The sequence below is a fragment of the Aptenodytes patagonicus genome, chromosome 2, assembly GCF_965638725.1.
Source record: "Aptenodytes patagonicus chromosome 2, bAptPat1.pri.cur, whole genome shotgun sequence".
In the NCBI taxonomy this organism is placed as follows: Eukaryota; Metazoa; Chordata; class Aves; order Sphenisciformes; family Spheniscidae; genus Aptenodytes; species Aptenodytes patagonicus.
This window is the reverse complement of record NC_134950.1, coordinates 162308270-162321571: the sequence shown is the minus strand read 5'-3', so window position 1 is coordinate 162321571 and position 13302 is coordinate 162308270. Positions and strand designations below refer to the sequence as shown.

Sequence of the window (13302 nt, the reverse complement as noted above, 5' to 3'; positions counted from 1 at the left end):
GGCTATGTCTACACTAGTAAGTTCAGCAGTGCCAGGATACATTCCTGGGCATTAAGACTTGATTGTCTACACCAGTAAATTGCTAGAACTATCCCTGGCATGATTTGCCCTGGGCCAGTTAGCACTTTCCCAAACAATTCCCAGGTGCAGTTTTGGAGTTCATGCAGTCCAGGAACCATTATCATGAGGCAATACATACACAGCCACCTTCCGCAAACTGCAATGTCATGGATGGAACAACACTAGTTGGCCACAGCACTGGAGAACATCTCAGGCACATTTAATCTATCAGCACAGGTGTCGCTGTAATGTCAAGAGATCATGAAGCTGCTTTGCTCTGAAAGTTATACTGCAACTTCAGTTAATAGTAGGCTCAGCTACCAGATTTTAAGCTACTTTTCTATGAAATAACAATTGGCCCTTTGCGATCATAGCCTGTAATGGTTTCCAGGTATGGTGCATCTATGTATGTTGGGAGAAAGGTTCAAATCATTATAATAGAAAATTATTAGTAAAAATCAACAGTTTAGGGAGAACAGCCTTCAAATACTGAAGTGTGTAAGAGATGGAAGGAATTTGTAACAGTATGGATGAGGATATACATTTGTAGTTTCCATTACAATAAAACAGTGTTGTCAAAAAAAAAAAAAAGAGAAGCAGCACGCAAGATTTTATAGTGAGGATTACATTTATTTTTATTAACTAGTGTTTCACTATGACTACTATGTATTACAGTAAAAATACAAGAGTATTCAAAAAGGCTAACTTAAGCTAGTCTTCCTTTACTACAGAGGAAGCCTGCAGGCAAAGGAGAAAAGAGAAAGGAAGCGATGCTCCAAATCACCACTGCAATAAGCCTTACTCATACACTGCTTCAGCAATTAAGCCAGCTGAAGATCTCATGAAACTCTACCCTGGTATCTACCACTTTCTCACTGCTGTATGCTGCCCTTTCAGCTACACAGATATAACAGCTTGGAGGGCCTTAAATAACTTCAGTGCTTTGCTTGTATAAATTACAAATAACTCTTCCAAAAATTGGCATTTAATCCCAATTATTTTGGTGAACTGGTTTACAATAGCCCCAGAACACATGCTGTGTTTTCAGCTCTGCTGAAACAAACTGCAAGACAGATGTAGGAAGTTTGTAAGCCAACTCCCCCATTAAAACATTCAGCAACTCTTGTGAATCACACTCTTAAACAGCCTACATGAGACATTCAGAACCACTTTTTTTTTTACACTTCCCCCTCTCCCTCCATTAAAGTGGATTTAAGAATCTCCACGTACAGAGAACATAAGAAGACTCACCGAGGTCTCTGTGAGCAACACCTTTCAGAGACAGATCTGCTTAGTTTTAAGGAAGTTATTTAACTTAAGGAAATTATAATTTCAAACTGTCATTCCCTACCCTTTCTCCACAGTGACAGCCCTGTAAGTGTTAGCTGTAAACCTGTAAAGCCTGGAGAACAGGTGAAACCATGATAATCTAGAAAGTGAGATGTTCTGTCCTCTTCTCAGCAATTTTCTAAAAATTATTTGGGGAGGGCGGGTGGGGGAGAGGCTGAAATTACAAGTGGAATTTGGAGCCTTCCATCATCTTTCTTATTCCCCTAAACATGGATGACTGAACTCTGGTTAGGACCAGTTGGCATAAGGTTGGGTTTTTTTATTGCATTTGTTTTATATGTAATTGTATAACTGACCTCCAGACTGGCCAGATACCAGTTTTGTGATTATGAAAGCTAATTGCACTGTGTTCCAACTTTTGTCTATACAGGAAGATTTTTCAATTAAAAAAGGAAGAAGGATCATTTACTGAATATAGGACAAACTAAGTGTTCCAAAATAACTTTCTCTCCATACTGCTGACCTCCTGAAGACACTTCATTTAAAAATTGTGCTTTTCTTTGCAGAATGGAGTCCCTATTTTTCAAATACCTGCTTTAAAAAGTTAAAAATTGAAATTATTTTGGGCGAGGTGTGAAGTTCCTCAAAACCTGAAAGCGTAAGGTAGCATTTGTTCACAAACTTCAGAACCCAAACCGAACAAATTTAGATATAAATTTAAACTTAAGAATGAAAAAAAAACAAAAACAAAACCACCATTTTTCACACTCAACTTTAACAATCTTAATTTTCACAATGAAAAACAGTTTCTTTTAATCTTCGAAAAAAATAAATAAAATCATTCACTTTTTGGTATAATCAGGAGAATACTTACACAGAAGTAACAAGCATCCCATCAGTGATATACAGGAATATAAATACGGGAGGTAGAATTCCCAGAGGTCTGTAAAGAAAGTATCGAGCACTGCCTTAGCTTATTACAAATAGGCTACTTATGTCACAAACACAACTGAATTAACTTTTCTTAAGTGTTCAGGATTGAACAATTGTATTTTCAAGTATAAACTAAGAATTACTAGGTTAATAATCCTGCAGGCAACTAAATCCCCAAGTACTTTAGCTTGGAAAATATCTTCAGCTTTTATCACTTAAGTCACTTTTTAATATACGGCGTGTCCACATGAGCATGGAACTTTTCAGCATGCTAAAAACTGATTTAACAGAAAAAATGGTATTGACTAAATTAATACAGCTTCTTCACAACCTGTGCAATACTCACATAGCATTTACTAGAAATACATTTAATTGAAAACATCCATTTCCATAATTAAAAAGAAACTAGTGTGGTGGTTTTTTAAATTCCATACCATACAAAGACTCCATACTGGCAGCATCATTGTCTATGAGTGCTGAAGCCACCCATACGATTCCAAGGATAAGCAGCGCAAGAAGAATAAGCATTACAAGGGTTTCCAAAATGCGTGCTCTGATGCCCTGTGGGCAGAAGAGGGGAGAGGGAGGAAAGAACACAGCCAAGAACTTTGAATCGGATATTTTCAAACATAAGAAATACAAATAAATAGCAGTTCCTTCTTAAATATATAGGCACATTTTATCATGTAGACAAAAGCATAACACGTAATGCACATTTAAAAGGCAGTGCATAAAAAAAGGAAGTACTTATGGCTTTAGAGTGCCCAGATTGCGTTTTTCCCCTTAAAACCACAGAAGAATGTTTTAAATTGCGTACGCCTTACAGTTCTCATTAATCTCATTATTCCATAAAGTATTCTTTATACCATATGATTTTGCTCAAGCATCTTTAAAAGATGGATTACTTTTCTAATACTTTCAGCAAAGAAAGTGGATTAGCAAATTTTTATCTATGATTCCAATCAAGGGAATGGAAAGACAATTATGGCAAACAGCCAAATGGCCCAGCAAGCATTAAACCCCGCGCAGGTACAACGCACCAATTTAGTTAAAATACATTCTTAAACTGCAATTGCTTCTGCGCCATTCCTCACAGTCTTCAGAGCCCTCAAGCGTACAGTCGGAGTACTGCTCGGTCTTAGTCTGCCCACACGCTGCTGCTGCCGCCGCCACCACATGCATTACCTCCCATCTTTGCATGCTCCGCGCTGAATGAAACACGTACGTCTCGCTTACAACATACACAAATCGCAGCTCTACAGGGTTATATCACAGCATTTGCTCTTGACTCTAAAAATGTAACAACACTCTAATAGTTGAGTGTTAGATTTGCAAATGTAAATATACAAAATAATATACAAAACCATATTTAGGGTTTTTTTACCCGTGTTTTTAACACCAGTTTTAATGATTTCAAGCAATAAAGCTATTGGGACACTTTCTTCAGACATCCTTGCCATTAAGGGACCATCAGATTGCTGTTCACATAACAATTTTACTTTTATTTTTCTTCCCTTGCCAGTATACATCTCCACAAGCAAACCCAATCTCGTTTCTCACATAGGTTCACCCCAACTTGGGCATATTCCACTGAAAGGTCTACTTTATAGTTAAAAGCAGAAAGTTTGCTTTACTTTATTGTTTGTCTACTTTTATCACCTCTTCCCTCACTGCTTAACACAAGAGGGTAACCTTTACATGGCATTTACCCTAAAAATTATGCTCCCTGCATAACCACTGCATCCAACCATGAATGAGGACCTCAGGCATCCTAATCATGAGCATTGACCTCTTCTAGCACACCAATTCCTCTCCGCCATCAGCCGTCTGCAGAACAGCTAAGGTAGCATGAAGGAAAAAACAGACAAAAAGAGACCTTCACAAAATTCCCCTTAAGGCTTAAGTGGGTAGATTAAGTCCAACTCCATAAAGGATCTCAAAGAGCAAATTTCAAATTAAAGGTAGTATGGATAGATATGGATTTACTCCTAGAATGTATTTTGTGTATAATAAAAGTGGCTTTGAGGTTGTTAAGTTATTAAAATGTTATTTTTGTAGTGCTCAGAAACTAACTTTGTCTTCTATGAGTTATTTTGAAGGTGAGCATCTAAGCCAAATATACGTACTTGAAGATTAAATAGCCACATGTTTAATATTAAAGTTGTGAACTCTAGCAATAAGTTACCAGGAACCTAACAGATTACAGTCTAAATACTGAGCATTGATATAGAGCCTTCACTTTACCACAGAAGAAAGTCACAGGATTAGAAGAAAACCCAAAACATTCAAGGATGCATGAGCAAAGATCTGCTTCAAGCTTTCCAAAAACCTTGAAGACTCCTTTTCTCTCCTAGGAAGAGGAAAATACAAAGCTACCTTCTGGGTTTCTGAAAGCTTTAGCCACAGAAAGTGGATTCCTTACTTCCCTACTATGAGACACATGCACAAATCTCAGCCTCTCTGACTTCAAGTTTCACAGCAACAGATTCTTCTGGACAAACCTGGAAAATATTTCATTTTACATGGCAACCCGAACACCAAATCCTCCTCCCTTGGATGGAGTAGCACAATTGTCAAAACAGATAAACACGAAACACACTGTGATGGAGATGGTCAACTGTAAATAACATTTTTTCATATTTACTGTAAGTGTTCTCTGAAGACAGGTAAGATTAGGACAATACAAAAACACTCTCTCAAAAAAAAGAGATGACCACAGCAAGTACTTGGAGGTAACCATTGCTTTTGGCCAAAAGTACCGTTGGCACAAACTCTAGACAAAGCCTGTTACCTGCCTAATGAGCCTTCCCCATTTTTTGGTTTCCATTCTAGTTTGAATAATCTTTGATTCTCAGAAAGTTGGATCAATCTCCTTCTGTTCTCACTAGTTACACTTATCTCCGCACCTATCTGATACATCACTGATACTACAGTCTCATGTATGTATTGAAAAGCAGGACTGACAGTGCACTCCAAGGGGCAGAACAATTTTTATATTACACAGCACACACACAATAGGATTCACACACTGATGATCATTTAAAAATAGTAAAATAGTAACATTTTGAAGAACTTCAGTGAAGTGACTAAGTAGAAATATTCTGTCATAGGCACTAATGAATACCTGGTAAGAGTCCAGGATTTAAAAAAAAAAAAAAAAGATGCTTAAAGCATTTAGGTAAATACTTAAATCTCAATTAGGCACCCTTAAAACTGTGCCCTATTAAAACACTAATGTTCCAGGCACATTAGTTCACACACACATTAGTGTACCTGTCAAGTAGCTGCTGTCTGTAAGGAATGAGAGGTATAGAATTTCCCCCCATGCGCACACACACACAAAACTCCTGGAGAATCACAGAATGGTTGAGGTTGGCAGGCACCTCTGGAGGTCATCTGGTCCAACCCCCCTGCTCAAGCAGGGCCACCTAGAGCCGGTTGCCCAGGACTGTGTCCAGGCAGCTTTTGAGTACCTCCAAGGATGGAGAGTCCACAACCTGCCTGGCCAACCTGTGCCAGCACTCAGGCACCCTCACAGTAAAAAAAAAAAAAAAAAATGAGAAGTGAGCCTTAGACACCCTTACTACTACTTATTTTTGCTGAAGGTACTTTTGTTTTTTCAGGTGAAAAATTTAAAGCTTGAACATTATCATTAGTAACATCACTAATTTAAGAGCTGGACAAAAATCCATACTCCTGACTTTGAGAACAGAGAGAAAAACAGGTAAATACAAGCAACATTTCATTTTATTTCAATGAAAGCAAAACTATGCAAATAAACCTTGAAATTCAACGCTGAGTTTTGTTTTTTTTTCCTGAGCAAAAACCTCTTCACTGACATTTTGGTTTTGGCTTAACATTTCTTGGAGTCATTTCATTTCTCTCCCACAGCCCCATTATATTACTCAGATTTCTTAGATGAACCAAATGTCACGGCATATCTTCATGGCATGGAAGATATTGCCACTTCTATTTCACATAATACTTGTTGCACTTTTTGAATCCAATTACTCCTCACATTTCTTTGTGTGAAAAGGAGCATTAGAGTCTACCATCTTCAAAACCAGCAACAATCCCATCTAAAACTGGTAGTTTCAAATCAGCTTGTAAGAGTACATTTATTGTTCATCTTCGGTCTACACCATCGTATCTGTCTTGACTACAGAATTAACAAGTGAATACAACCTGAAAAAACATGTAGTGTAGGTACATAGGACTACTTCAAATTAGCATTCTAACTAAGCAAGGGAAAATAGTCATACAGCACTAAATCTTAGTGTCAAAAAAGTGACTGCATTTGAATCAATTGGAAGAGTTCTGTGATTCCTCATTGTCAGTGTGTAACTGGAAACAAAGGAAACCTTTACCACACAAATGAAGGAGGTGGCCTACCCAGCAAGGTAAGTGTGTATGCACGTGCATATGTATGTACACATACAGGGGCAGGTAAGGGAAGAAGGGGGGGAGAAATAGTCACCTTTTACATCAGGGTTTTCCAGTTCGATTGTTTAATCAGGAGAAATTGCTTCATGAGCTCCTATGATCGCTGCTTAACATTCCTATGGAAACTAAACTGACTATAAGAAAGAGGAATGGGAAAATACTTTGTATTTTTAGCTTTCCATATTGTATTCAAGAAGGAAAATTAAGTTGTCCAAGTCTTCATCTAGTCTTCTTTTCCTAATGGTTCTGACAGGTAAGAACAAGGAAAGTAGGCACTATACAACCAACCAGCTTGCATCAGGTTTTTCAGAAAGTTGTTCCAGATCTCAGCTTTCAAACCTGCATTTGAGAACACAACTACTACTACATTCTTAAGGTGTCCTTCATTACGAACAGAATGCATATACCACAACTAATTCACTGTCTTATGAATTATTTTAATGCAATTCCACTTACAGTTTAACCTGTTTTAAGGGAGAAGGGATTTATTTATCTCCAAACCAAGCATGGACTGCACAGTAAAGCACCAGAAGGACACCTCCAGGATACTGACACAGTGAGGAAAAAAGACTGATTTGCATCTATTCTACATTCTAGTATTTAAAGAATTCAAACGTAAGATGCAGACTGAAGCAAATTATAAGTGTCTATATAGCTTATTAAGGGGGGCATAAGCAGAACAACCTTGACACCACTATTAATTAAAATATCAAACTCAGATTTCAGTACAGCATTAACTACACAGCCTTAAGTAACGCTCCCATGCTGTCGATTTATGAGATGAACACAACCATAGCCTTTAGGAATAATTAAAAATGTTCCACTCCACCTCAGGCTAAGTTGGGTTGTTTTTAAATACGGCAATAAGACAATTCTGAACGAGAAGAGTGAGCTCAGGCAATACACTTGCTTTATTTTCAGTACGACAAGCTGACCCCTGCAGTACTTCTATTAGCATGTCAATTTTAAGGAGGTCAAATCCCTTACTTTCTCTTGGCCAATTACTGCTGGGATGCTGCTTAAGTTGGAGAGGTAACAAAAAAACCAAACCAAACACACCAAGATTTTAAAAGTCTTTTTTACAGTGCTACAGATACCAGATATCAAAAAGAAAATCACAAACTACACAAAATGTAATTGAGCTTGAAGTTATAAAATTAAATGGGGAATGGAAATACACATTAAGGTGGTGGGTTTTTATACTTTCACTGCTACACACTGAGAATATTGCTGTGACTTCAACTTATGTTTGTGTGCACGAGGAGAGAGGAGTGGGAAAGAAATAAGGGAAGTAGGAGGATCTAGAAAAATTATATTGCTTTTAAAAAAAACTTGTCTAGAATAAAGCCTGGGATTAGAAAGATTATTTGCCAGTCAGGAAAATTAGAAAATCTGAATCTGTAACCAGGACACGTAGTCCCCAAAGGAAGTGGATGAAGCAATGTAGGCCATGGTTACTTCTTCAGACACTCCCTGAAGATCTCAAAAAATAAGCATGACATGAACACATTTTTTTACTATGGAGAAGGGGCTCAGAAAGCATCTTCACTTTTGTAACTGTTGGTGTTGCTCCTACTCCCCAGGGATATGCAGAGAGGAGGGAAGGCTATAAAACACTAAGAAGAAGGAGAAAGACATGAACTGGAAGTGAAACAGAAAGAGCAAAAGGGAAACGGACAGCAATAACGCGAGCTAAAAGAAAGGTAGAAGTGTTGGAAGGAAGCATCTGATCTTTGGTCTTCAATTTGAACATAAATTTCTCTGTAGGTCTGAAAATGAGAGGAATGTTGTTCTCAGGATGGACTCAGGGCCATCCTTTGGGAAACATGAACCACAATTTGAAGGAAGGTAGCACTTCTCTTGCTGGACAGTGATTTTAGTTTTAACAGCCCAATTTAAAAGTCTTTTTCCATGAAGGTATCTAGAACAAAACGTCAACTGTCATTGCTTCCAACACTACAAGCACATAAGATGATCTTTGGTAACTGCTAAACAGGAAAACAAAACACATCCAACAGCTCGCAATTTCCTCAAGTGAGTCTCAGATTATCCGTAAGGCAAAACGGACGTCTGAAACTGAATTACCCACGTGGCTCCCTATTGTCAGGGAAGCAGAAGGTTGGCATCATACAGGCCAACTTGACACAAAAAAAAGAGTCTCTTGTGGAGGATGAAAAAAAAAAATATGGTCAACAAAAACCTTTGGAAGCTAATTACTATAATCTGATAGAAATTACAATTAAACTGTTTATCAAGAAAAATCAGGGAAAAAAGACTGGCAGATTATACCCTCTAACCCCACCTTTGTTTTATAAAGTTCAAAGTTTCACAGTTTAGACTCAACAGCTCACCTACATTTTTACTCACAGCGCATTTTCAAAATCCGCCTAGTTCTTTAACATGAGTGCTTAACCAAGTGAAATACTTTTTAAAGGAAAGATGTTTAACACACCAGTCCCAGCAGCCTGGAACTTGCCAGAAGCCTAGTAATATTTGTCATCTTCTCTGTACACTAATGGGGGGGACCCTAAAAAACAAAAGATGAACAAAAAGAGCATCTGAAGCTCTCAAGGCATGCCTACAAGTAAATGCTGTCCTACAAACACATTCTAAGGATCTTGTGGTTTGTACAGCCTTAAAGATATCTGACTCTGACTTCTACTTCTTTAAAATTCAATAGCTGAGGCATTTAGAAGTTTTTAGACTGTTTAATCCTGAGCTACTTACGCTGCCTGGCAGAGCGGACCTAAGGGTTCATGTTTCCAGAAAAGCCTAATTTTAGCAAGAAAGGTTTTAATTATTCTAGAAGTGTTCTGACAAATTTTTAGTTGCTACTCTGGAAGGCATCATCAAAATCTTACCATGTTTCTTTCCTATTATGATTAGCACAGGTAAGTCATCCTGGATGATAACTATCCAAAACATTAAAAACCAGCACATGGCCAAAAAAGGTAATTCCTCAGCTGAAAAGCCCAATGAAGTACAAATGGCAACAACAGTCCTGAAGGGATGATGGATGTCATACAAGAAAGTCAAAAAGTATAATTACTAAGGAAACCATTTCTCCTCCCCAGTACATTTGTGTTAAGCAGGACAACTGTTAGGCCAGTTGCAACACATTAAGACTTTTCCCACTATGTGTGTTCACACAATAACACCTACAGGCTGGTTTTTACTTTATAAGAGCACATATGTTTGGTGATAGTTTCTTACAGCTTCTCAATAAGGAAAAGGGAGATTTCTTGATAATGGAGACAGTAAGAAGTGTTGGGTTTTTTCCCCATTTGAAGTTTTATAACTATTTTGAATGACATAAATGTAACAATACAAAATGCTTTGCCATTAAGCTAGCATAGGTAACAAGTGAAGACCTTGCACTGCACGCTGGTTGTCCACAAGGTTTCAGGTGTCTTGTGTAACTAGCAGTTAGCACAGGGATCTCTCCTGACTACAGGGACTCACTAGGACAGCGCATAGGCAAGAAACCTGCTGACTGCTCCTCTCTCCGTTAAGAGTCACATGCAAAATCTGGAAAGGCTTAAAAGGAAGTCTCTGACCACTGCCATTCTTGCAAAGCTAAGGTGAAACACACACCATACATCCAGGAAACACACTGTGGAAGATAACTGTTATCTTCCAAGCAGTGACACAACCCTGTGCCAGAAACTCACAAGTTGTTACTTTTTGGGAAAGAATGATTACATAAATGAAAGCAATCAAGCCATTTTTTGCCAATTTTTGCTCTGCCAGTTGTGATTCGGAATACAAGTGTTATTTTCCAGCAATATAAGCATAATTTTTAATGCTTTCTAATGCTATAAGGATTTCAACATACATGTACAGATAATATTTACCAAGAGCTCCTGTGTTTTAACACTGATGAAGGAGTATAAAAACTTGCAACCTGCCATTTTCTCTTTCCGTAAGAGGCAAAACTCCTGGTAAAACCAAAGAACTACAGCCCCACCCCTACCTCAAGAAGAAGCATTTCTTTGCTGGAACATTACCTGGCTACAGTGATTTTGATGAACACGTTATTAGCTCCTATAAGATAGACGTTTTTGGAACTACATCACCAACATACGACGTGGTATGGCTTTTGTTAATTCTAATTAATTCTACATTTTAATTTGGTTGCAAATTGTGCATGAAAAAAAGAAATCAAAAAACCTACTATCAATGAAGTAAAAATTACAACACGTTACACACAAAACCAGAGTCCTAACAAAGTTTCTATGGTGCTGAATATTTGAACACAGTTCTGCTTGGACATCTTGACCTCTTGCAAGGTAGGTAAACATTACTTTTTACACCATGCCCTGACCCATGGGGAAAGCCTGGGAAAGATTTCTGCAATCATGGCACATTTAAAGTACACATGAAGCCCATTGTTTTCATGTGACAAAAAGGAGTCTTAGTAACCTTAAGGTTTGTTCAGTGAGAGGCCGACTGCAACAAACATGCACGCTAACATCTGCAGAAAATAAATGGAAGCACTAAAAAAGAACGAGAATTACAGCAGGTATGAGGTTGGGGAAGTTATATATTCACATCAATAACATTTTTAGCAATACCCACTCTTTCTCAATTCGTGAGCATTAGTGAAGAGATCAGCTTCAAGCATTCTAACCATTTTTATGGTTAGAAACCATACTTTGAGCAATCTTTGTTCTGACCTATTCAAGGCAGTGCAGAAACAATTTTTTAGTAAGTAAAGGAGACCCATTTTCCATCAGGTAACATGGAAACGCATACTACATTTAGCACACTGATGTTTAGTCAAGGGGTCATTACCTTATGAGACTACCAGAAATTACTGAGTCAAAGCCCAGAAGCTGTAGTTTTAGGAAAACTCAGTTCATTTTAAGAATGTAGAAGCCAATGACTCAGAACCCTCACAGAGCGAGCTAAAAAATTTTAATCAAGAAATAATATATTCAGGCATCAGATTAAAGCAATCAGAGAAAAGTTTCCTTGCCCATGCAAGAACCAAAGACTTCAGACTTTAACCAGTGCTGACTGTGTCTTCTCCCACACCACCTCTTCCCTCACAGATGATCTTTCCAGCCTGTGGGGATTTTAAGATTAAAATGAACACTTCTCATCACAACACAATGAGCGTATTTTAAAGTTTATATTTATTTTCCCCACAATACAAGTCTTAAAAATTTATAGTCACAAAACATTCCCAGCAACTTTCAGCTGATTTTTGTGTTAGCATCTTTTCCCAAATGATTTCATGATGGTTACCATTCTGTCAATGGAGCAAGAGGAGGCAGCTGAAATCATTCAACTGTATAGAACTTAGCTACACAGTATAAGTAACAAAAAACAGAAATTTCGAAGAGAAACTAAGAACTGGAGCGAGAAAAACAAAATGAAAGTTAAAGGAACTTGATGGGAAAAAAAAACATGATTAATTCTTTGGGTATTGGCTAAAGACATGTACCAATAAGCATTAGAGCTATGTCTGCCAAGTTGGAAGTGAAGGACCAAAATCACTCAACTAGAGGTCAAAAAAAAGATGTCTTTATTTAGTAGACTCATGAAGAGGACATCTATCCAGGATGCAGTACACCCACTGGAGTGACTCCTCTGCCAAAGAAAACTTAGGCCCTCTTCTCCAGTGTCCCAAAAGAGTACCCAAACCACAGTGCTATAGTATATTTTGGGGTCCATAGCCAAACTTTCCTGTTGACATCATTGCATGCAAATAACTCACTGAAATAACCCAAGAACCAAAGATGGACTCCTTGCAGACCTGCATCCTCACGATTGGGATAAAAAACAGTTCTTTCTCACTTTTTTTTCTAGGACCTATTTAATTATCCAGTACAAGACAGACTCCAGTGAGAATGATAACGTGAGATTCATTTATTGCCTAGCAGTATTGTTTCAAATTGTTTCAGTATTGTTTCAAATACATGGATTCAAATTACTTAAGGAAAGAACATACACCTGGCTCTTCCACATGTAGGTATTATTCTTGCATATTTAACATAGAAATAGTATATTAGAAAAACATTCCCTCTAAATTTTGTAACAGAAGCCATACCAATTTCTTAAAACGAGGAAAAGCTAGACAGAATATCAGAGAAAATGCAAACACCTACTAGCTGGAATAAAATAATTACAGCCTACAGCTGTCAGATGTATGTAACTACGCTGCTGCATCCTGCCCTTCCCTCCTTTGCAGAAAGAGCTATTAAAAAAAAAAAACAGCCCAAAAACAGGATTATGTCAAAGCTCTTATTAAAAAGGACAGATGCAGATCTACTGACACTACAGTAAAAGCATATAATCCAAACCTTTTGGAGAGAAGGGAAGTAAGAAATGAAAGGGTACACATAGTGAAATGACGACTGTCCCAATGCTACCCCTTTCCCCCACAAGTTTCCTCTGTTGTTTCATTCACTAGCCCAGCCCTCACTAATTAGCTCTTAGATGCTCCACTCCCTCCACCTACCAAGTTTCCCAGCCTTTCCAAAGCCACCTGCAACAACAACTTGGGAGCTGTGGGATTTCTGACACTATGAGTCTCCTTCTAATCATTTACTTTTGGATCAGAAAGAATCT

General features: G+C 37.9%; 1 protein-coding gene across 2 annotated transcripts in view; it reads right to left on the bottom strand.

The window, feature by feature from the left end:
- LMBR1 (limb development membrane protein 1) overlaps nt 1-13302 on the bottom strand; it is a 74651-nt gene that overhangs the window by 22684 nt on the left and 38665 nt on the right. For both annotated transcript variants that reach the window (XM_076331920.1, XM_076331921.1), the window contains 2 exons: nt 2718-2844; nt 2225-2293 (listed from right to left, as the gene is read on the bottom strand). In XM_076331920.1, coding sequence (XP_076188035.1) covers nt 2225-2293; nt 2718-2844 — 196 coding nt within the window. The remainder of the gene's footprint in view (nt 1-2224; nt 2294-2717; nt 2845-13302) is intronic.